This window comes from Pelodiscus sinensis, chromosome 15 (genome assembly GCF_049634645.1).
Source record: "Pelodiscus sinensis isolate JC-2024 chromosome 15, ASM4963464v1, whole genome shotgun sequence".
In the NCBI taxonomy this organism is placed as follows: Eukaryota; Metazoa; Chordata; order Testudines; family Trionychidae; genus Pelodiscus; species Pelodiscus sinensis.
In genome coordinates this window covers 17,574,574-17,600,425 of record NC_134725.1, presented here as the reverse complement: position 1 = coordinate 17,600,425, position 25,852 = coordinate 17,574,574, and the positions used below count along the sequence as shown (strand labels likewise).

Here is a 25,852-nt window from a genome sequence, read left to right as displayed (position 1 = left end):
TCACCTACAGGGAGAATAAAGTCTTAAAGATTGATTCATCTCTTCAGTTTTGAGTGAGGACAGACACATTCAGTCACTTCTTTCTGATGACTCAGATTCTCTGTCTCCCTTCTCCCATGAAGAGGGAGAGGATTTTGGTGCTTTTTACCACAATTAGTCCCTGATTCAGAAGGGTCACTGGGGACACAGTCACTTGCAACTGGACCTTATCAGAGCGCAAATGATTCCCTGGGCTCCCTATCTGTGGATGCCCCTGCCCGTGGCATACCCCCCACAATGGCAAATGTGGAACTAACCACCACAACAGCACAGAAAGAGACCATTTAAAATTAAACATATAGATAAGACTCTTTCAAGCTGTACTGAATCTCCTCACAGACACGTTACGAGGAGAGATAATGAGAGCCAATATTCCCCTATGTCAGCAACGGGATCTTTGGCTCACACAACAACATTAGTTGATATGGGGGAGGCAATTCTACCTCTATCTGCTAACTCTTTGGAGGATGTCTCCTCTTTCCAAAACTTATTTAAAGGAGTTGCACAAGATCTAAATATCCCTGTGGAGGATGTACAGGATACTCCCCATGAGCTCACTAACATCCTACAAGCCGAATTTCTCTTCACACATTCTCCGCACCCCCAATTCCCTTGTGGTGGACACTGTACAGCAAAGAAATAAGCAGCAAAATTGCTCAACCCCATCTGACAAAGAGAATAAAAGATTAGACTCATTTGGCAAAAGAGTGTATGCTTCAGCCACACTCCAGCTGAGGGTAGCAATTTATTCAGCCCTGCTTAGTAAATACTATTATAACAATTACGTGAAAATGAACACATTTATTAATGATCTTCCAGAAAGCAAAAAATGTACATTTCAAAGCCATTGTCTCTGAGGGGCAGACAATTTTTGCGTATAGCGTTGCAAGTGGCTCTCACAGCAGACTCGGCCACAAGAACGATGGCTACAGCTGTCACTATGCAGCGGGCCTCGTAGTGCAACTCTCATCACTAATTACCTCAGGCAAATGGGTCCAAACCATTTTCAGTACATGGTCCTACCCTTTGGACTCTCTGTAGCTTTGAGAGTATTTTCCAAGATCCTAGTGGCAGTCACTGCCCACCTCAGGAGACAAGGAGTTACCATATATCCCTACCTGGACGACAGCCTAGTCAAAGCAAGGTCCAGACACAAGTGCCATCAAAACACTCACATGGTGCTAGACTGTCTTCTTTCTCACGGACTTCTTGTGAACCATCTCAGATCAATGCTTACACCCTCGCAGACAATCCAGTTTATTGGGGCACACCTCAACTCTGTCATAGCCAAAACCTCTGTCCCTCCCAATAGAGCTATTCACATCAGATACTTGGCATTATTTCTATAGGACATAAGTCACCGCACTAGTCTACCTTTGACTTTTAGGCCATATGGCTTCCTGTGGTACCCAATATGAGACTATTTATGAGGTGTCTCCAAGGCTGGCTCCTAATGCAGTACAAACCAAATATTCATTCACTGACAAAGAGGCTAACTATGCCTCCATTAGTGAAAGCATAATTAAAATGCTGGACAAAGGTGTCCAATCTCACTGCGGGCATGCCCTTCCAATCCACAGAGCCCTCAATGGTCATCACCACGGATACCTCGCTCACAGGCTGGGGCACGCACAGTTTAAGGACTGTGGTTCCCCATGGAACATGATCTGCACATAAGTATCTTGGATCTCAGAGCCGTCTGCCTAGCGTGTCAAAAGCTACTCCCTCAGGCGAAAGGGATACACATCCGTGTCTTCACGGACAACACGGCATGCATGTTTTATGTAAACTGACAAGGCAGAGCACAGTCACAGCCCCTGTGCAGAAAAGCCATAGATAGTCCTTTGGAACTGGGCAGTAGCACAGGATATCCAATTATCTGCATACCATATACCTGGGGCTCTCAATACAACAGCAGACACCCTAAGCAGGGCCCTCCCCCAGGAGCATGAATGGGAGATGGACCATACAATCTTGCGAGAAGTATTCAGCCAATGTGGCCACCCTTGCATAGATTTGTTTGCCACCAGATCCAACAGAAAATGCACAATGTATTGTTCCAGAGTGGGCATGGGCAAACACTCCCTAGGAGATGCTCTGATTCACTCATGGAATGCACCCTTACTATATGCATTTCCTCCATTTCCTCTCCTTATCAGGATCATCATAAAGATAAGCAAAGACAAAGCGAAGATCATCCTCATAGCTCCATGCTGGCCACGACAGCCTTGCTTCCCCCCACAAATCAGCATGCCTCACCCTCAACTCTCGATGCTCCATCTAAAAGCACAGCACCTCAATGGTTCACTAGCATAGAGCTCCAGTGCTCCCAACAAGTCCAGGAAGTTCTTCTGCACAGCAGTCTAATCTCTCATTGGCCTCAGAGTGCACCTACCAGCTATAACAACATTCCATGTACCACTGGATGACACTACTTTCTTTTTTGAAGGGCCTGCTAGCTCTATACCCTGTTCTGTCTCCCCCACAAGAACCATGGGACCTCCACCTGGTTCTGACAACATTAATAAAGCCGTCCTTTGAACCTATGGCCACATGCTCCTTACTCCACTTAACGCTTAAAACTGTTTCTAGAAGCTATCACATCAGCAAGCAGAGTAAGCGAACTGGCCACTCTCGTGTCCAGGCCACCATTTAATATTTTCCTTAAAGACAGAGTGTCCATGTGGCCACACCCCAAATTTTTATCTAAGGTCCATGTAGCCTTTCACATCAATCAAACTATACACCTACCTGTGCTTTTCCCAAAGTCTCATTTCAACGCCTTTGAAGCACAGATGCACATGCTCGACGTCGAAAGATCTCTCTTTCTATGTTGACAGAACAAAGTCATTCAGGTCCTCTCCTTACCTGTTTGTTTCCATCGCTAACCATAACATGGGAGAGAAAATATCATCTCAAAGAATATCTTATGGGATTTTGAGTGCATTAATACTTGCTACTCGCTTAATAACTTACCTCCACCTGCTCCAGTCCGAGCACACTCTACGAGGGCAGTTGCAACCTTAGTCGCATACCTCAGAAAAGTTCCACTGAAGGACATTTGAGCAGCAGCAACGTGGTTCACGGATCACACTTTCACGAATCACTACTCACTTGCCTCAGGTCTGTTACGCCACACTAAGTTTGCGAAGGCTGTCCTGCAGACAGCATACTTACCGGGTCCGAAGTCCCTGCCCCCATAAGATAGACTGCTTGTAGCCACCTGCTGTGGAGCACCCCCAGAGACGTCTCTCGAAGGAAAAGAGGAGGTTACTCACCTCCTGTAACTGACGTTCTTTGAGATGAGCGTCCCTGTGGGTGCTCTACTACCCTCCTTTCCTCCACTCTATTTCAGAAACCTTTAAAAAAAAGTAAATAAATAAATAAATAAAATATAAAAGCAATCATGTCAATCATGCTCCTCTACCGGGTTCTGGATAGAGAAGGAACTGAAGGGAGGTAGGGGGCTGCGCATGTGCATAGCTAGTCAGGGAGTTTGCACATGTCATGCACCGCGCATGCGTGGCCCCCGGTGGGGCACTGCTAGCAAAACTCCATCCAGAGACACTGGGATGCTCTACGCTTGATGTGGAGCACCCCCAGAGATGCTCATCTCGAAGAACGTCAGTTACAGGAGGTGAATAACCTCCTCTTCTGATGGACACTTGCAATGCGTCAGATGTTTCGGAGAACAGCATTCAAGTCAGGATTGCCCTCATTATGCCAAACTTAAGGCCAGGGCTCACAAGGACAGAGATCTCTAATTAAAGCTAATTTTAATGGAGAAGTGTTTAAACCCAGCCTTGGACCCAGGAGTGCAGCCTGGGTAGGTACGATCACCCCCAGGTTCCTCTTAGGGCAAAAAGGCATCATAGAGGAGAAGTTCCTCAGTGCTTCATCGGAAGTCTGCCAACATGAAGGAGTCCCCCTCCAGGCAACCAGCACAGAAGTCTCGCATCAGCGCTTTAGACACCTCTGCACTTCAGGCATCACTACATCACCAACTGTTGCCACTTCTGACCAAAAAGGCTCCAAACAAGGCCATACTGGTAGCATCTTCAGTAACAATGACTACTCTTGCACTGATGGCTACAGCATGAGTGTCGACGATGGCACCGACACCAAAACCCATGACACTGTCATCACCTTTGGCACCGTTGATGCAGCCATCCTTGGTCTTGGCACCGTCGGCACTGGCCAGACTAGTGGCACCAGTTATACGCTCTGCTGCCAACATATCAACAGTTGCTATCATTCTCACCAACCATGCCGTCAGCCTCCCACAGACCAATGTTCCAAACTCTGGCACTGATCCTGGCAGCACTGCTCCCATATATGTGGAATGTGGATCTTTCAGTCATGTCTGCACCTCAGTCACTGCTCTTCAGCACGGATACATTGCCTAGACCAGCTATTTCTCAGGCATTGTCTCCAGTATCATCATAGTTTTCCAGCGATGAAGATGACGGTGTACAGGCTTATTTCTCTCCACACTGTAGCTCTCAATGCAATACATAAACCACACTATGACCCATGTGGGGTTCCCCTATGCTGTGGACACCACTGGATGCTACACCCTGTCCAATGCCTTTAGTGGAGCCCTTGGGGCTCCTATAGGAGAAAACACAGCATTCAGCCCAGTCCTTATAAACTGCCTATTTATATACCATGCACAGCTTCATCAGTGCAACATCTCCTCATATCAAATCCCCAGGAGCATCAGATTGCAGAGGAATCACCCCCAAACACAATACCTCCCACTAACTCCTCATCCTCACCTGATGAGGCTGTGATGCCGCCTCCACCTTTGGCTGTGGATGACTTTTCACACTTTAATGAACTCTTTAGAAGAGATGCAGCAGAGTTCAAGATCACACATGGAGGAGGTGGCTGAACCACAGCATGATGCACATATCCTACAGCCCTCTACTTATTCAAAATAGCCTCCCAGATCCAGCCAACACGATTTGGCAAACTCCTGCATCAATAACATCTGTGTGCAAGAGAACTGATAAAAAATATGTGCCCGCTAAAAGTTCGGCATTTTTATTCACCCATCGGACATTGAATTCTCTAGTGGATATCAAAGGGCGAAACAACATTATTTCTGCACCACTCCACTAGACAAGCACAGCAAGAGATTAGGCCTCTTCAGTTGAAAGATCTATACAACTGTGACTTTACAGTTTAGGATCTCATACTATTCAGCCTTGATGGCAAAGTATGATTTTAGAAATTATTCTAAGATGATGAACTTTGTGGAACAACATCCTGGAGGCAAAGAGACCCCAGTTTATGGCCATTGTCACTGATACACATGTTATCTCCAGCACTGCTCTTCGGGTCACACTTGACGCCACTGACATAGTGGTTAGAACCACTGCTATTGTGATGAGCAGGGCCTCATAGTTTTCCTGGCCATGCTCCCTTGAGAAATACAATCCACTGTCAAGGATTTGCTCTTTGATGGGGAAAAGCTATTTGCAAGTAAAACCAATGAAGTCCTTAATACTATGAAGGACTCATGTGCCACTCTTCGTACCCTAGGTATTCATACACCCACAAACAGACAACCTCACTATCTTGCTTACCTCAATCAACGCTCAGACAGCAATCCGAACAGGAATCGACCTTGGCCTCAAAGATGTAGACAGTCATCGGGCTCTGCTCCTCAACTGCCACTAGTCACAAAGCAAATTTGGGGCCTTGGTCGAGAGCCTGGAAAACCTCCCACAAGTTCCAATGCTGCCAGTGACCACACACACTTTCCATCTCCGTCCTTTCTGTCAGCAATGAGCTGCTATCACCATGGACAGATGGATGCTCGACATCATTCTGTCTGGTTACATCGTTCCCTTCCTCTCCAAATCACCTACTCATCCTCCTACCCTATCCTTCTTCAGGGACCCCTCTCACGAGACCCTGTTACGACACCGGGTGATAAATTTATTACATCTGGAAGCCATAGAACAGATCCCAGAACAACACAAAGGATAAGGTTTCTATTCCTGCTACTTTATAACTCAAAAGAAGTCAGGAGATTGGAGACCAATTTTAGATCTGCACAACCTGAACACATTTGTGAAAATTCAATGCTTTCGCATGGTGACTCTATCCATAATTACTCTGACATTGCAATGAGGGGTTTGGTTTTTAGGCCTCAACCTCCAAGACACACACTTTCATAGTCTCATACACCCAGCTCACAGAAGATTCTTAAGGTTCATGGTTGGCCCACAGCTCTGCCAATATCGTGTCCTTCCGTTTGGCCTATCTACGGTTTCTTGAATTTTCTCCAAGGTGCTCACTGTGGCCACAGCATACTTTCACTATGTGGAAATAATTGTATTTCCTCACCTCATCTTCTTAAAGCCACACAGTTGTTAGAGGCAGTCCACACAATGACAACTATCAATTGTTTTCAAAAGCTGGGTCTTCGCATAAACTGGGAAGAGTCATTTATCCATCCTTCCCAGATCATCCAATTCATCAGGGCCTCACTTAGATTCCACATTGGCAAGAGCCAACCTGCCTCACAACAGATCTCTTGCCATTCAGTCACTAGCCACAATGCTGTACATCTCAACAATCACTACAGCCAAAGACTTCCTACAACTTCTAGGACACATGGCAGCTACAGTCTTTGTAGTATCATATGCCCGACTACTCATGCACTGCCTACAGATTTGGTTCTCTGCAGTATACAAGCCTCTAAAACACTCAATGTCACACCGGCTTACCATACTGCACGAGATAAAGACATCCCTCCTTTGGTGGACCAAGCTGATCAATCTTTGTGTGGGGGTCCTGTTCTTCAACTTTTCCCCCCATTTCACGATCACTACACATGCTTCTCACATAGGCTGGGGCACCCATTTTCGTGACCAGACTTCTCAAGGTCAGCTCAAGAGATGTGCTTGCACATGAACCTGCTGGAGGTCTGCATTGTACACAAGGCCTTCAGACCTTTCCTGCCCTTCATTTACCGGCAAGCACATCCATGTCAAAAACAACATTGACTGTGTTTTTTATATCAGCAGACAAGAAGGTGCCAGGTTCTGATCCCTATGCACCAAGGCCATAAAGTTGTGGAATTTTTGCATCAATCACAACATCCACCTTTCTGCAGTTCACATACCAGGGGTCACCAATGTAACCATGGATGCTCTCAGCAGACATTTCCCTCAACGTCATGAATGGGTACTCAGTTCCTCAGTAGTACACTTTCTCTTCTGCAAATGGGGTCGCCTGTCAATAGACCTGATTACTACATCTCAAAACACCAAATATATACACTTTTGCTCCAGAGCAGGCATCAGGAAGGATCGATTGGAGACGCCTTTCTTATTCCATGGAGTCAAGAGCTTTCTTACGCTTTTCCCTCTTTACCTCTCTTTGCCAAAGTAGTCCACAAGGTCAGGACAAACAGGGCTACAGTCATACTTATAGCCCCCACATGGCCAAGAGAAATGTGGTATCCCTTCTTGCTCAGGATGTGAATCTACACACCCATCAGTCTCCCTCTTCAGCGCAATCTCATAACTATGAGTCAGACATCACAGTCCTACCCAGGCCTGTGCAAGCTGAATCTAATGGCATGGCTCCTTTGTGGCTCTTCCACTCCAAAGTAGGCTTTTCAGAATAGATACGCACAATCCTTAAACATAGTCTTAAAGATTCCCCATACGCCTCCTACACATATAAATGGAAACGATTCTTAGCATAGTGCACCTCCAAAGGGCAGGACCTGATATCAGTGCCCCTATCATTTATCTTGGACTACCTCCTCACTCTGAAGGAAGCATCACTTCCATTCAGCTCCATCAAAGTATACCTACCGGCCATTACATTCTTTCATTACAAAATTGAAAGTTGGTCCATTTTTACTCACCCTACAATCAAGTGGTTCCTCAAAAGGCTTCATCTCCTACATCCTGATGTCACACAACCATCACCTCCCTGGGACCTGCGTCTGGTACTGTGACCCCTGACCAGGCCACCTTTTGAGCCTCTTGCATCTTGCTCCTTAGCACACCTCTTCATGAAGGTTGCATTGTTGGTTGCCATAAATATCAGTTTCATCGGAGACGTGGCAGCACTCGTTGCTGACCCACCTTTTACAATATTCCACTGAGATAAGGTCACCCTTCGCACGCACCTGATGTACTTACCTAAAGTTGCGTTCTCATTTCACATAAATGAACCACTGCATTTACCTGTATCCTTTCCAAAACCACATGCCAATGCAACTAAGGCTTCCATGCACACTCTTGATGTCAGGCATGCACTAGTATTTTATTTGCACAGAACTAGGCCCTTTAGAAAATCTCCTCTGCTCTTCTTGGCATTTGCTGAACTGGTTAATGGGCAGCCCATATCAAAATAGAGATTGTCCAAATGGATCACCAACTGTACAAAGCTTTGTTACATTCTAAAGGGCCTGCAGTCACCATTAAGGTTGATGGCTCATTCCACCAGGGCTGTATCCTCTACCACTGCATACCTACGCAATGTCACATTTTTGGACATTTGCAAGGCAGCCCCAATTGGATGTCACAACTTACCTTTGCTAAGCACTATGTGCTCTCGTATGGACATGACACTTCGGTGGGTTCTGCAGTTCTGTCATCAGTCTTCTGCAATATTTTAAAGCCCCTGCCAGCACAGGCTGAAACTGCTTGCTAATCATCCTGCGCAGAGCATCTACAGGGACCTCTCAGAGAAGCGGAGGTTATTCACCTTGTGCAGTAACTGGAGCTCTTTGAGATGATGTCCCCATGGATGCTCCACAACCTGCTTTCTTCCCCTCTGCTTCGGACCTACAGGGCCTCTGGACTAGAGAAGGAACTGGAAGGTGTGGACCGTACATGCATGGTACCTAATAGCACACATGTGCTGGGTGGTGCCACGCATGTGCAGCCCTCACTGGGACTGCTTCAGAATCTCTTATCCAGGTGCCGGGACAGCACCAAGACCCTCAGCATGAAGCATCCACAGGGACACCATCTTGAAGAACTCCAGTTACTGCACAAGGTGAGTAACTTCCATTTATTCTGAGAACTAATTATACCAAACCTGTGTTTTTTGTAAAATTAGTTTATCCTTGTTAACATCCAATGTGTACAACTATGCGGCAGTTTCTAATATGTCCACAAGCATGGAGGAACTTATCCACTATTGGATTGAGCTCGAAGTTGAAATATAACTAATAGCTCTAAAATACTGCAGTTTACTTAATTAGCCCTCCCAGGTCTGAACAAATCCCTAGGCACACACTGGAAATGCTCTTCTCCAGTGAATTAAGATGTATTTTGATTGTTATCCACTGGAGTAATAACAAAATCATTCTTGAAAACACTGAACTGTCATTAATAGACGATTGCACCTCCCTTAAAACCTCTGTATTCAGGCTAAACTGAGTATTTTAAAAGTGAGCAAATCATATTTAGATGACTTTTATGATATAAGGTCCTGTTGTGAGGTTCAAAGAATGTTTTCAAGAAGCAAGTTATGTGATTTGCAATGTAGTGTAGGCAACACACAGGCTTGTGTGTAAAATTTTCAGTTTGCTACATCAAAAGAAATTTGCAATAGAGACCAACAGATCATTTCACGCCGCTCTACTGCGTATACACAATTAGAGCCCTGCAAGTCCACGATATCTGCATTTTTTTCGGGGGTATCTACGTCTGAGGCAGATAAGCATGTGGATGCAGATATACATTTTGTAATTAGAACCCTACACATATGTGGGCTTCACGGGAATTGTGAGTACCTGCCTTTGCCAAGGTGGATGCATATATCTGTGGCTCATTTTTGTGGACATGTATACAGATACAAATTTTGTATCCATGCTGTGCTCTATACACAATCACTAATTTATTTTACTTAGAAACTGAATACTCACGGATAATATAGTGATAGAAATATAGCCGTGTTAGTCTGGGGTAGCTGAAGCAAAATGCAGGACAATGTAGCACTTTAAAGACTAACAAGATGGTTTATTAGATGATGAGCTTTCGTGGGCCAGACCCACTTCCTCAGATCAAATAGTGGAAGAAAATAGTCACAACCATATATATCAAAGGATACAATTAAAAAAATGAACACGTATGAAAAGGACAAATCACATTGCAGAACAGGAGGCGGATGCGGGGGGGGGAGGAAGGAAGGTAAGTGTCTGTGAATTGATGATATTAGAGGTGGGGAGAGTGGGATGTTTGTGAGTTAATGGTATTAGAGGTGATAATTGGGGAAGCTATCTTGGTAATGGGTGAGATAGTTCAAGTGTTTGTTCATTCCTTTTTGGAGAGTGTCGAATTTTAACATGAATGACAGTTCAGAGGATTCCCTTTCAAGTGCAGATGTAAAAGGTCTTTGTAGCAGAATGCAGGTGGTTAAGTCATTGAGAGAGTGTCCTTTCTGGTTAAAATGGCAAGAAACTGTTTTTTCTTTGTGATCTTGTCTGATATCTGTTTTGTGGGCATTAATCCTTTGGCGAAGTGTCTGAGATGTTTGTCCAATGTACATAGCAGACAGACACTTCTGGCACATGATAGCATAGATTATATTTCTGGATGCGCAGGAATATGTGTTCTTGATCTTATAACTCACTTGGTTAGGTCCAATAATGGTATCAGCAGAATGAATATGTGGACAAAGCTGGCAACGGGGTTTGTTGCAAGGGAAGGTACCAGGGTTGGTATTAGTGTGGTATGTCCTGTGGTTGTTGGTAAGAATCATCTTGAGATTAGGTGGTTGTCTATAGGAGACTATGGACAATACCTAGAAACCATCTACTTCAAGACAGACCCAAGAAAACCAACAATAGAACACCACTTGTCATCACCTACAACCCCCAACTTAAACCTGTCCAACACATTATCAATAAACTACAGCCTATACTGGAACAGGATACCATACTCCAAGAGGCTCTGGGAGACAGACCCATAGTCTCCTATAGACAACCACCTAACCTCAAGATGATTCTTACCAACAACCACAGGACATACCACACTAATACCAACCCTGGTACCTTCCCTTGCAACAAACCCCGTTGCCAGCTTTGTCCACATATTCATTCTGCTGATACCATTATTGGACCTAACCAAGTGAGTTATAAGATCAAGAACACATATTCCTGCGCATCCAGAAATATAATCTATGCTATCATGTGCCAGAAGTGTCTGTCTGCTATGTACATTGGACAAACATCTCAGACACTTCGCCAAAGGATTAATGCCCACAAAACAGATATCAGACAAGATCACAAATTAAAAACAGTTTCTTGCCATTTTAACCAGAAAGGACACTCTCTCAATGACTTAACCACCTGCATTCTGCTACAAAGACCTTTTACATCTGCACTTGAAAGGGAATCCTCTGAACTGTCATTCATGTTAAAATTCGACACTCTCCAAAAAGGAATGAACAAACACTTGAACTATCTCACCCATTACCAAGATAGCTTCCCCAATTATCACCTCTAATACCATTAACTCACAAACATCCCACTCTCCCCACCTCTAATATCATCAATTCACAGACACTTACCTTCCTTCCTTCCCCCCCCCCGCATCCGCCTCCTGTTCTGCAATGTGATTTGTCCTTTTCATATGTGTTCATTTTTTTAATTGTATCCTTTGATATATATGGTTGTGACTATTTTCTTCCACTATTTGATCTGAGGAAGTGGGTCTGGCCCACGAAAGCTCATCATCTAATAAACCATCTTGTTAGTCTTTAAAGTGCTACATTGTCCTGCATTTTGCCACGGATAATATGTATTTTTAATCAAGTGGTGAGAATTACAAAGAATGAATCAGTTCTATATAGCTAGATGATAAGACTTTATAAAGTAGCATTAAGATTTCAACTCTCCGTTCTATTTTAAATAATTGTTGAGAGTAGCCAAAGCTAGAGGATATTGACACATGAAAGGATATGGTGTATTTTTTAATTCACCCATGTCCAAGAGTAGCCAATTTAATGAAACTTTTAGGCCGTGTAGAATGTTTTGATAAATGATACTTTTAAATGATACTTTATTTGTATGAGCAGTGCAAGATTCCAAATGTATTTTCCATCTTTATTTTTCTCTTGCCTCCTTTAATAGTGTAAATGCTACCTCTGCTTCAACTGCTCCCCCTGTATCATCTTCCTCTGTGCTAACAACTCCATCTAAGATCGAACCAATGAAAGCATTTGATTCCAGATTCACAGAACGATCCAAAGCCACCTCAGGGACTTCTGCTGTAATAAATACAAATCAGATTGTCATAGACAGGTGAGTGATGGTACAGGGCAGGGGAGGTACACAATCTAAATCAAACATTGACGGTGGTCCCAGTTCACACTGATGCTCCTGACAGTTGAGAGGAGTAAGGGAAGCTAACGGGAGCGTTTGCTCTGGTCTGTCTCCCTCTGTGAAGACAGTGCCAAACATGGTTTAAGGTACGCCAACTCCAGCTACATATTTTAAAGCCTATTCCTCTGCGTCTCTCCAGCTCCAGATCTCGAACTACTCCATGATACTCACAAAATACACACACATTTTTGAGCAACTATCACATTTTATTGATAGCCTTCCAGAAGACAAAAGAGAGCAATTCAGGGCCAACATAAATTAAGACATCCTGATTTCTCGCACAGCTTTACAGGCAGCCTTGGACACTTCTAATACTACTTCCTTCCATCACAATGGCCGTTGTAAAGAGGAAGTCATCATGGCTCCAATTATCTGGTTTTCCTCGTGAGGTACAAGCCACAGTGAAAGATCTTTCTTTACAGGGCTCCAAGCTGTTTGCAGGTACCACTGAGGCTTCCCATCATTCACTCAAAGACTGCCACATTGAAAACACTTGGCATTCATGTTCCTGCAACAAAATGTAAACAGGGATGGTATTTTACTCAAATGCAAACCCATGCCTTTTAATCAAGAAGAGGCACTTTGACAACAAAAGGAGACAACGCCAAACCAAATGGAGACAAACTCCTGACTAGCCCTCTACCTTTCAACCCTCGACTATGAGAAATATTTTGAAGGTCAGGTGGAGAGTCTGGTAACACCTCTCTGTTTAAGGCAACCACTGTCCTACCAACTATTCTGCCAATGTCTAGTACCCTTCTACCACCAATGGTCCTCTGTCATGACCGACAGATGGGTACTGGATATTAAAAAGGGCAGATATTGTATCTATTTTTTGTCTACCCTGCCTTCTCACTCCCCCTCCTTGTCCCTCTTCAGGGATCCATCTCACCAGAGCATTTTCCTCCAGGATATCGACCACCTGCTCCATCTAGGGGCTACAAAATCCGTACCTCACTGCTACAGAGGCAAAGGATTTTACTCCCATTACTTTGTCACAACAAAGAAGTTGGGGGGATAGAAATCTCAGGAAGCTCAACTGATATATATGACCACAATGCTTCAAGATGGTTACTCTATCCACTATTATCCCTGTCTTAAGTGGTTGTCGATTCTCAACCTCCAGGCACATATTTTCACATATCCGTTCACCCAGCGCATTGGAAGTACATCAGATTTGCAGTCTGCAAGGCACACTTCCAGTACACAGTGCTGCTGTTAGGACTCTCCATCGCTCTGCGGGTCTTTTCAAAAGTGCTTGCAGTTTTTGCCACACATCTCTGCAGACAAGGGGTCTCAATATTTCCATATCTCAATGACTGTATAATAAGAGCAAACAAGTCAAAAAGCGCAGAACACAGTCTCCCTAACCAGGACTTGTGTTCCAGAATTCTAGTTTACAGATAAATCTGTCCAAATGCAAACTCCAAGCCAGCTCAGATAATGGAGTTTATTGGAGCTCACCTCAGTTGCATGGAGGCCATAGCCTCTCTCCCACAACAAAGGTTCCAGACTATACAGGACCTAGTTTCACTGGCCAAATCCAGTCCACAAGTCCCTGCAAGGATGTATCTCCAGTTGCTAGGACATATGGCAGCAGCCACTGAGTAGTGCAGCATACCAGACTGTACATGAGGCCTGCACAGCAATGGCTGAGGACTATATACAAACCATACTTCATCAGCATCAACAAATTAGGATCAATCCCAGTCAGGATCAAACAATCCCTAGACTGGTGAACAGACCCAAGAAGTGTGTGCGTTGGAGAACCATTTCACAAAAGACCCCTCTCCATGACCATCACAATGGATGTCTCTCTCCTGGGCTGGGAAGTGCACTCAGGCTTTCTCAAAACGCAGGGACGTTGGTCTTCACAGGAATTGAACCTGCACATAAACATACGGGAACTCCAGTATTCTATGCATACCAGCATTTCCTACACTTCATACGCAACAACACAGTTCAGATCTTCATGGACAACCAAGCAACCATGTATTATGTCAACAGGAAGGATGGAGCCAGTTCCTACTGTCTGTTCAGGGAGGCTGTCTGCCTTTGAAAATGGTGCATTGCACATGAAATCCACCTACAAGCCTCTGATTTACCTGGCAAGGACAGTCTCATTTTGGAAGACCTCAGCAGGAATTTCAATTCTAATCGTGAATGGGAAATGGAACCCAAAATTCTCCATCAACTGTTCAACTACTGGGGTTTTCTGACAGTGGACCTGTTTGCAACCAATGCCAGCAAGAAGCATCCACAATACTGTTTGCATGTGGGCGTTGGCGTGCATTCCCTGGGGGCACGTTCACAGTACTCTGGAATGCACCACATCTCTATGCTTTCCCTCCAATTCCACTCCTTCATTGAGTAGTCAACAAAATATGGGGGTGGGATAGCTCAGTAGTTTGAGTATTGGCCTGCTAACCTAGGGTTGTGAGTTCAATCCCTGAAGGGGCCATTTAGGGATCTGGGGCAAATCTGTCAGGGATGGTACTTGGTCCTGCTGTGAGGGTATGGGACTGGACTGGAAGACCTCTCATGGTCTGTTCCAGTTCTATGAGATAGGTATATCTCCATATTATTATATATTATTATAAATAAGGTCAGACGCAGCCACAGTGATCATCATTGCTCCAGTTTGGCTTTGGCAGACGTGATACACTTACCGGCTTCATATGTCCAAGAGAAAGCTGTGAAAACTTCCATTGCTTCCTCATCTTCTGTTATAAGAGGGTGGCCGAGTTCATCACCTGTCTTCAAACACTTCATCTCCACGCATGGTTTCTCAATGTTTCACCTCAATAGAAACAGCATTCACTGATCAGGTCAAACAAATTTTATTGAACAGTCGCAGAATAACAATCAGAAAATCTTACTTCTGTAAGAGACGAAGATTCACAGTTTGGACAAAAATGCTTGAACCCGTCAATGGTACCACTTGCTAACATCTTGGAATACCTCTTAGAATTAAGAGTTGGGCCTCTCCTTCAGTTCCTTAAAAGTTCACCTCGCAGCCATAAAGACCTTCTGTCAGCCCATTGACAACAAATCTGTCTTCACACATACAATGATCAAGTGCTTCCTCAAGGGTATAGAAAACACTTACCCACCTATCAGACCTCCTGTTCCAGATTGGGACCTCAATTTAGTGGTTCGAGCTGTCAGCAGTAAACCATTTGAACCCAGGCAATATGTTCCAAGCTCCATCTTTCTATGAAGGTGGCCTTCTTGGTGGCCGTCACAGCAACCAGGAGGATGGGTGAAATCGGTGCACTGATGGCGGACCCCCCTTTCACAGTATTTCATAAGGACAAAGTGGTTCTCTGCCCACACCCAAAGTTCCTCCCAAAGGTCCCCACTGATTATCACTGTAATGAACCCATAAACTTACCTGTCTTCTTTCCAAAGCCTCACGCTGATAAAAGGAGGCACACACTCAGTGTCTGCAGGTCAATTGCCTTTTATTTGAACAAAACTAAACAAACCCACAAGTCAACAAGGATGTTTGTTTCTACTGCAGAGAGATCCTTGGGCATGCCAATCTCTACCCAGAGGTTATCCAGGTGGATAGTAGACTGCATCAGACTGGCCTACTACATCTTTAGCCGATATCCTCCATTGCAGCTACGTGCATGCTCCATGAGGGCCTGGAGGCTTCAACTTCTTACCGGCATAGCATACCTCTTATGGACATTTGTAGATCCTCAACATGGTCCTCTGTTCATATGTTTGCTAAACAGTGGGCTCTTGATACTTACCTGTCCCATGGTACTCACTTTGGGCACACCGTTCTAGCTGCTATGCAGGATACTGACTAGCCGAAGCACCCAGCTCTGATCACGGGTACTACTACATAGTCACCGGTAGGGACACTCTTCGAAGAAGACGAGAGGGTCACTCACCTTGTGGAGTAACACAGGTTCCTTGAGATGGTTGTTCCTGTGGGTGCTCCACTAACCGCCCTTCCTCCCCTCTGCTTCAGACATGCTTGTTTTTTTTCCAGGGCAGAGAAGGAACTGAAGGGACAGTTGGCTGTGTATGCATAGTAGCGGCACCACGCCTACTGTCTGCTCCGATTGCACAGCCTACCAGAGGGCACTGCTACCAAAAATCTCTTGACTGGGTGCCACCTAGGGTGGAGCACCCACAGGGACAGCCATCTTAAAGCACCTCTGTTACTGCACAATGTGAGTAACCTTCTCTTCTGCCTGTCTCCTAACAGAGCAAGAGACAAGCAATGAAAATTAAAGAAGGCAAATTCAGAACCACTAAACAGAAAAATGTAATTAGCCTGTGGAACTCACTGCCATAGACTATTGTTAAGACCAAGAACTTAGGAAGATTCAAAAAGTGATTCAACATTTATATCAGGGGTGGGGAACATACGGCTTGCCTGGATCCAGCCCCTGAGGCTTCAGTTTCCTCTTCAACATTGGGGGACCCATGCTGGCATCTAGCCCCCACAGTCTTCCCTCCCCCCCCCCCCATGTGGGACTGGAGCACACAAAATCTACTAGCCTGGGACTGGCTGATTTTTCTGTGGGTCAGTGGCCCCTGACCCCAAAAAGGTTCCTCACCCCAATTTATATGGATATCAAAAGTAACCAGAGTTTTCATAATTAATAAAAGTGCAAAGACTATTAAACCTCGTACTTCAGTCCTGCAATCAGTGTCTTAACTACTAGTACCCAGAATGATACCTACATGTGGGGAAGGGCAGATTACCCCACATCTTCAGACTGTGGGATTCTTATACATCTGAAGAATTCGGTTCTGGCTGTTGATGGAGACATAATACATGATTAGCAAGAACTTGGGTCTTATCCAGTAGGGGCTGTTCCTGTTCTCCTAATGGGTACATTTTCCCAGGATCACTTGCATAGCACACTGATCCATAAGTATGTATGTAAGGTACATTATCTTTTCTGCCCATTTCCCAAAGTCAGAAGAGACTTGGGAGACTACTTTGAATGCATTTTACGTAAATTATGAAACTAATCTTTTACTTTTAATGCAGATTAAAAGATCAGAATTTAATTAAAGAGAATAAGCCCAAGGATATTCTGGAGAGCAGCAGTGATAGTGAAGAGAAGATTCCAGCTACTAAACCACTGACACTGCCTAAGCGTAAACTAGAAGTTGAGGGAGAAACAGTAGAAAAGAAAAAGAAAGGCAGGCCTCGAAAGGACTCCAGACTAGTGCCTGTGACTTTAACTGTTCAGGTAATCAGTAATTTAATTTATGTGCATAATATTAATATTTGTGATTTTTGCTATTTATTTACTAAAGCAAAATGTTTTCCTTGCATTAGATTAAACAGAAGGTGGTCAAGTTAAACCAGGAGTACTAAGGTTCCTCAAAATTTTGAAGCTAATCCTGTTGCTTGCTTTTTACCCAATTCTTAAGGTTTTAAAATAAAGGTGCACTTAATGTAACAAACCTGTGTGCTGTGCACATACAAATATCACAGCCCCTAACTAACCTGTATATATGTAGTATTGGAGTTAGACGCAGGACCTTGGTTTCAAACACCACAGATGTCTGCCACTTGAACTAAATGAGAAACTCCATCAGCTGTCAGCAATGAGATTCAAGAGATGACATAATTGTAAGAACTTAAACAGATTTGACTTTCCATTCAGTAGAACATAGTAGAGTACATACCTAGTTAGTACATTATGGAAATACTTCCCATCTATCAGTTGCAATAACATCTGAAGAAGTGTACCCAAAAAGCTCATGATACCATCTACATGTTTTGTTAGCCTTTTAGGTGCTGCTAGATTATTTATTGTTTTTTAAGTTTTTCCTTTTTTTTTTACCAACACTCAAAGGCTGGTCTAGGCCTGAAACGTACGGGAGCTTCCATTAAGATAGTGCATATGGAAAGTGGTAAAGATGATATAATGCAAAGTATAATGACCACATATTGTTCCTCACAATTCTGAGCAACTAGTTTAGAGAATGAGAACATAGTAGTTATGGAATATGTATTTTAAAAAAATGTTTTTGCCTAAGGTTTTTCTGATAAATGTGTGTTAAACATTATTTAAGGTTTCCCTCTTGGCAACTTGGATATATCGGTACTGAGACACCTTAGTGAATGATAACCATTTGCTGTTTCATATGTTCATAAGTTTTTGTTTTTAATTGTATATATGTTGACTTTTTTTCTAGTCGCCAGCTGCCCTGGCCTCTGAGAAGGATGCCACTTGCATATCTGCACCAGCATTAGCACTTAAACTGCCAACCCCAATCCCACAGAAATCGTTTACATTGCAAGTAAGTGGATGACACCAACATTGTTTACTTAAAAGGCATTTTCCCCAAGATTAGTTTACTTTGCTAAAAATATCCTTAAGATACTCAAAATAGTTATATTAAACTGAAGGATTCAAGCAGATTCTCTTTGCCCTGTCTAAGAAGGAGCCTTAACCACCCTACTTTTTTCTAAGATTTTTCCACTTGGCTATTTCCTGCCATTGTTGGTCTTCCAGCTGTTTCTTTTCCTTCCCTAACTGACTTGGATTTGGAACCTAAATAGGTCACATGCATCCTCTAGCTCAGGAGTGGGCAAGATATCTCTCGGAGGCTGGATCAGGCCTGCCAAACCACCAAATCCAGCCCATGGACACCCTGCCAGGACCCTCAGGCATGTAGCAGATGCTGATCTAAGCACAGGGCTGCTGTGTGCCTCTCTACTCTGGAGGCAGAAGGAGGCTTTTTGTGATCTACCTGCCTCCAGCCCAGTTCTCATCTCTTATTGGCTGGAAACAACCAGCCAATAGGAACTGAACCCAGCCAATCCCTCAGCTCTAGTTGGCAGGAAACAACTAGACAGTAGGCGCTTGAGAGATTGGCCTGGGGGACTGGGGCTGCGCAAGTCTCTCCCTGTTCCCTCAGATCTGAGAGCCTGACGGAGGAAGCAGCCCGCAGTTTTAAGCGGTCTCTGGGGGTGCTGCAGGGCTGCTGGCCAGGAGAGGCTTAGGTAAGCACCTCCCAGCCAGAACCTACCTCTGGCATTCCTGCACCTCAACTCCCTGTCCCAGGTCACCCTCCAAACCCCCTGCCCTAGGTCACAACTCCCTCCCAGACCCTATACCCCCTTTCATACCCTGTACCCCTCCCTCAGGCCAGGATTCTCTCCTGCACCCAGACCCCCTCCTGGGCTCTGCACTAAGGATGTTAAGGACTAGTCGACTGTCCGATAAGCAAATGCTTATTGGATAGTCCTGTCGTCTAATCAATCCCGCCCCCCCTTTCTGCCTCTATCAGATAGAGGCAGCAAAGTGCGGGGAAGAGGAGGTACTTTGGTGTTTCAAAGCAGCTCCACATGGAGCCCGGGGTCAGCTCCTTGTGGCACTGCCGCTTTGAAATGCCGAGGTGGTGTTTCAAAAGGGCAGCGCCTCACAGCTGATCCTGGATGCAGCTGTGCGGTGCTTCCCCTTTGAAAGCTGCCTCAGTGTTTCAAAGCTGCAGCATCGTGTGGAGCCCGGTGTCAGCTGAGGATTCCCCAGCTGATCCTGGGCTCCATAATAGCATTACTGTGGAACCTTGGATCAGCTTGGGAGTCCCCAGCTGACCCCGGGTTCTGGGGAAATACCAGGCGGAATCAGTGGTATCCCAGCTGATCTCAGGTTCCACAGAAATGCTTTGCTAAGCCCGGGATCAGCTGGGGAGTCCCGAACTGACCCTGGGCTCCATGTGACATTTCAAAGTGGCAGCGCAACATGAAGCCCGGGGTCGGTGGGAGACTTCGTGAGGGCACTTCCCCACTGGGGACTCTTGTACATTTCAAAGCTGGCAAGCCCATGTGCTGCCTGGACTTCCCACTGGACCCAGCCCCATGCCAAGATCCACATTCCTCCTTTGAAATGTACAAAAGCCCTACATTTCAAAAGAGGAATGGGGAAAGTGCCTATCGACTGCTTGACTTGTAAATTAAGAAATATTTAACAACCTTACTCTCTACCCCAGGCTCCTGCCCCAGGTCACAACCCCCTTTTTCACCCAAACTCCCTCTCAGACCTAACATTGTCTTCTGTACCCCAGTCCCTTACCCTTTACACTCTTCTGCACCATCCTAAACACCTCCACACCTCCTCCACAGAAAAATATGGCCCTTAATCACTTTCCAAAATCTTGCAGTGGCCCCCCCAACAAAAATTATTGCACACCCCTGCTCTAGCTTCTGACTCCATATTTCTTTCCTCACCTGGCTGCAGAGGCAATGCATTTCAGCAGTTCATTCCTTCTGTTATCACTTGACCTGGACTACAAGCTGTCAGGAACATTATCCCCTGTGATGCCACTGCACACCTGGTAGCTGATCTATGTGACGTTTTCCTCACCCACAATCATTTTTGATTTGGGGACAATTTATATCTTCAAGTCATAGGCGCTGATATGGGCACCCACATGGCCCTACAATGTGTTAGTTTTAGGTCAGCCATAAAAACACTATGTTTCCTCAACTCCCGTCTCCTGGCACACCTTTACTTGTGTTACATTGATGACATCTTCATTCTATGGACCCTTGGGAAGGAGACCCTTTAAGAATTCCACCGGGATTTCAACAATTTCCACTCAGCCTGGACCAATCCATGCAGGAGATCGATTTCCTGGACACTACAATACAAATAAATGATGGTTACATAAACACCACCCTATACCAGAAACCTGCAGACCTCTGTTCTTACCTACATGCCTCGAGCTTCCATCCAGGACACATCATAAGATCGATTGTCTGTAGCCAAGCTCTAAGATACAACTATATCTGCTCCAATCCTTCAAATGGAGACAAACATCTACAAGATCTTTATCAAGCATTTTTAAAACTTAAATACCCACCTGGGGAAGTGAAGAAACAGATTGGCAGAGCCAGAAAAGTACCCAGAAGTCACCTATTTCAGGACAGGTCCAACATGGAAAATAACAGAACACCAATAGTTATCATCTAGAACTCCCAACTGAAACCCCATGGCTGTGTCTACACTGCACCCCTTTTCCGGAAAAGGGATGCAGATGAAACAATTCGGAATTGCAAATGAAGCGGGGATTTAAATATCCCCCGCTCCATTTGCATGAACATGGCTGCCACTTTTTTCCGGCTCGGGGCTTTTTCGGAGAAAAGCGCCAGTCTAGACGGGGAATAAGGGAAATTCAGGAATAAGGGACCTTTCGGAAAAGGCTTTATTTTCCGAAAGATCCCGTCTAGACTGGCGCTTTCTCCGGCAAAGCCCCAAGCTGGAAAAAAGCGGCAGCCATGTTCATGCAAATGGAGCAGGGGATATTTAAATCCCCGCTTCATTTGCAATTCCGATTTGTCTCATCTGCATCCCTTTTCCGGAAAAGGGGTGCAGTGTAGACATAGCCCACCAGTGCAATCATTGACAATCTACAAACTACCCTGGAAAATGATCCCTCACTCTCACAGACCTAAGGAGACAGACCAGTCTTCACATACAGAGAGCTCTCCGACCTGAAGCAAATGCTCACCCGCAGCCACACACCACTTCACAGAAACACTTATCCAGGAACCTATCCCTGCAACAAACCCTGTTGCCAACTCTGTCCACAAATCTATACAAGCCATACCATCGTAAGACCTAACCACATAAGCCACAACATCAGGGGCTCATGCACCTGCACTTCCACTAATGTGCTATATGCCATCAAGTGCCATCAATATCCCTCTGCCATGTATATTGGCCAGATAGGACAGTCTCTGTGCCAAAGTATAAAGGGACACAAATGGGACATCATGAAAGGTAACATGCATAAACCTGTAGGAGAACATTTTAATCTGCTTGGACATTCCGTAAAGAATTTAAAAGTAGCCATTCTTCTACAAAAAAACTTCAGAACTCAGTTACAAAAGGAAACCGCTGAACTCCAGTTCATTTGCAAATTCAGTTCAATCCAGTTAGGCTTGAATAAAGATTTAAATTGGTTAACACACTGCAAAGGCAACTTCCTATCTCTTGATATTCATGCCTCTCCATCAGCTGCAGTGAATGAGCCACATCCACCCTGACTTGTTTAGCCTCATAAACACTTTTTAAATACCTTTGTTGTTGTTGTTGTTCTTTCATATATACATCCCTGCCTCTGTAATTTCAAATCCATTTAATCTGAAGTGGGGCTTACCCATGAAAGCTTATGCCCTAATAAATTTTAATTTCCAAGGTGCCACGGGACATGTTGTTGTTTTTGCAGACTAACATGGCTACCTCTTCGCCTCCATAAGCACCCTCTCCCTTCTTTTACTTAGCCTTGGTGTTCAAAAGGAACTGGCGGTGGCAGCAGCAGCAGGACTGGTAACTCTCTTCACCTATGCACCTCTGCATTACTCAAGTAAAAAACTGGGCATTTTTTCTGAGTTCTCTATATGGTAGTTACATGCTCAGCTCCTGGAAGGCAACATTAACACAGACTCACATACTACATAGTCCCTTCTTTACGTGCTTTTACCAGAGAAGTCTGGCTTTTACTGTAGGAATTCTGAAAGACTGCAGCATTAGCCCATTTGAACTAGATTTGGTGTCCAGAATTTAATAAACACTTTTTTTTAATTGGGAAACTCAAAATAATCAGAAATTATTGATTGGGAGTAGCTCATGGAATCTCTTCCTTTTAAGTAATTTGGCATATATTGAGGATATTTTAAACAAAAAACTAAAGTTTTTTCTCAATCACTCTCTAAGGTACTGTTGGGCCCTATTTTGGACCTACATTATTTGAGGCTTCCTGAACAATTTTCTTCTGTATAAGAAGATTTTTCTTTTCTTTTTTTCAGATAAGCTCAGATCCCTCCATGTACATTGAGGTGGAGAATGAGATGACCACTGTGGGAGGTTCCAAGCTGAGCAGGTTGAAGTGTAATCGGGAAGGCAAAGAATGGGAGACTGTCCTCACCAGTCGAATTCTTACTGCAGCGGGAAGCTGGTAAGAGAATTTGCCTGTAGAAGTAGACACCTTCAGAAATGAAGTAATAGTCCCATTGGGAGGAGAGAGCATTTAGGGTTTTATTGTTATACTATTAAACAAGTGGTTAGTGGAAAGCTTATTCAAGGTTCCCGGGGAGAATTTACGATGTTAAAAAAAAAAGTAGGTATTTAATATTTTGATAGCATCAGAGAACATTGCTACCCATTTGTCTTTTTTTAAATCCCGTGTATATTGCATATTTTGTAAAATGTTTAATTAAATTCATTCATCCAGTGCATTACTGGATCCCTTATTTTTATGGAATAGTGTGATGCTTCATAGTGCAGAATATTATCCTAAGACTTTTCTCTTCTTCCTCTTTGCCCACTCTGGGACACTTATGTTCCTCTTTCTTCTTCCTGTAACATTAATAACTGTGTCCATTGGCTTTGTCAATCATTGTAGTTTGCTGTTTTTGTCATTACTTTTGCAACTGTGCAAAATGATTTAGTATCAAACATGTAATATTAATAAATATAATATTCACTGTATGTCATCCTGAGGGCAGCTTCACTAGTGAATTGGCTCCTAGAGTCATAATCTAACCATAATCTTTATAGCATCCTATGATCCTATTAGCCAATTAAAATACTTCCTGTGTCAGACATTGCATTCCTCCATTAAATTCCCTCATTAGAGTGGACTGTATCATTAGAAGTAACATTTATTTAAAAGGCAAATGCCATAAATGACTGGAGATTGAGAAGAACACTGTAATTAGAATATTTTTGTGGCATATACACTTCCTCAGGGATAACTGTAGTTTTTCTTCCTTCTCAACATTAGGCTTTTGTTTTAGCATCAGAAGTTTAAAGTAACCTGTGTGATCTTGTTGAGGTCAGCTGTGAGATAAGTACCCACAAATCTGGTTCACATTTCATCTGAACCTTTTTCTGTTTTCACACCCCTTAAGAATGATGCTGAGTTTTAGACTGGAACAAATTAAACAGCTGAAATTGACAAATTGTACATTCTTTTATGTGGAAGCTGTAATGTTTTTCTTTGAATGCTTGCTCGTGTCCATTTAACATAAGTGTGTGTGCTCACCACATGAACTGGTGCTGGAAGATTTTCCCTCGGCAGTAACCGTAGGGGCCTGGATCTCAGAGCCACCTGGAGTGGCGTGCGCATGCCGCATTATATAGGGCACTCCCAGTCTACTCCTTCCTTAGTTACTTTTTGCCACCTGTGACAGTGCTTCCCTGCCCACGCCACAGCCTTCAGCACCAGAGTAGGAGAAGTACCAAGTGATAATGCAGATGGCCTCTCAAGGCATCCCTTGGCCTCAGCAATATTGCCAGGTATAGTGGTGCCCTTGGACCCCCTGGTGTTTCCTGGTTCAGCCCCATGCAGCTTGTTCAGTGACTGGAGCCTTGAACCCTTTCCTTGGCACTCCTAATGAGCCAGGTCCTGACACTGGAGGTGAGAGATCATCTCATACCCAAACTGGAGGGGTTAGTGTGAGATCAAGGGGGTCAGGTCTCCTCCTCCTCCTCCTCCTCCTCCTCCTCCTCCTCTTCCTCCTCCTCACCAGATGAGGCCATTGGGCCCCTTCATGGTAGTCCCCCCGGATGATACAAAGGCCCACCAGGACTTTCTCAAGTGGGTAGCCACAGACCTTCTGCTGCAAGCAGAGGAAGTCCAGGAGGTCTTGGACTCCTCCTTGGAGTCCTTGATCATGGTACACTGCCTGGACTGGCCCTACCCCTACATGAAGGGGTAGCCAAGATTGCCAGGGCACTTTGGCAAACACCCTTTTATATCTCATTTATTTCAAAGAGAGTGGAGATGAAGTACTTTGTGCCTCCCTAGGACCACAACTACCTCTACACCCACCCACTGCCAAACTCCCTTATAGTGGGAGTCATTGAAACACAGGGAGCAACTGGGCCAACCTTCCCCCATGCCGAAAAATAAGGATTGCAAATATTTGGATTTGTTTGGAAGAAAGCTTTATTCTTTGGCCAGCCTTTCAATTACAGGGGGTGAACCATAAGACTCTGTTCGTGTGCTATGACCTCAGCTCATGGCAGTGAACTGCCAAATTTGAGGCATTGCTCTCCAAAGCATCCAGGGAGGTGGTAAAGGTGCTCAGGAGCAAGGCTCGGCCCTAGCAAGGGCAGCTTTACAGGTGCCGTCGGATGCTGCAGACTCAGCAGCAAGGTCCAGAGCCTCCATGATCTCCATGAGAAGGGCTGTGTGGCTTCTTCTCTTGGTTTTGTCTGTGGAGACCCAAAACTCAATCCAAAATCTCCCCTTCAACAGTAAAACTCTGCGGAACAGACAGGCATCAACTTGCATGGGCTCAAGGATTCTCTTAGAATCCTTAAAACATTGGGTCTCTACATATCGGAGCATAAAAATTTTAAGCCCCAGCTTTTTCAGCAGCTTACTAGGCAGGACCTGACCCAGGGGTGTGTGAAGCCATTCAGAAAGAGACAGGGGCAACAACCA

The 25,852-nt window shown here is 44.5% G+C and overlaps 1 protein-coding gene across 2 annotated transcripts in view; it reads left to right on the top strand.

The window, feature by feature from the left end:
- The window catches only part of HIRA (histone cell cycle regulator), a 107,461-nt gene that overhangs the window by 63,378 nt on the left and 18,231 nt on the right, over positions 1-25,852 (top strand). For both annotated transcript variants that reach the window (XM_075898289.1, XM_075898288.1), the window contains 4 exons: positions 12,155-12,325; positions 17,427-17,631; positions 18,587-18,691; positions 23,208-23,356. In XM_075898289.1, coding sequence (XP_075754404.1) covers positions 12,155-12,325; positions 17,427-17,631; positions 18,587-18,691; positions 23,208-23,356 — 630 coding nt within the window. The remainder of the gene's footprint in view (positions 1-12,154; positions 12,326-17,426; positions 17,632-18,586; positions 18,692-23,207; positions 23,357-25,852) is intronic.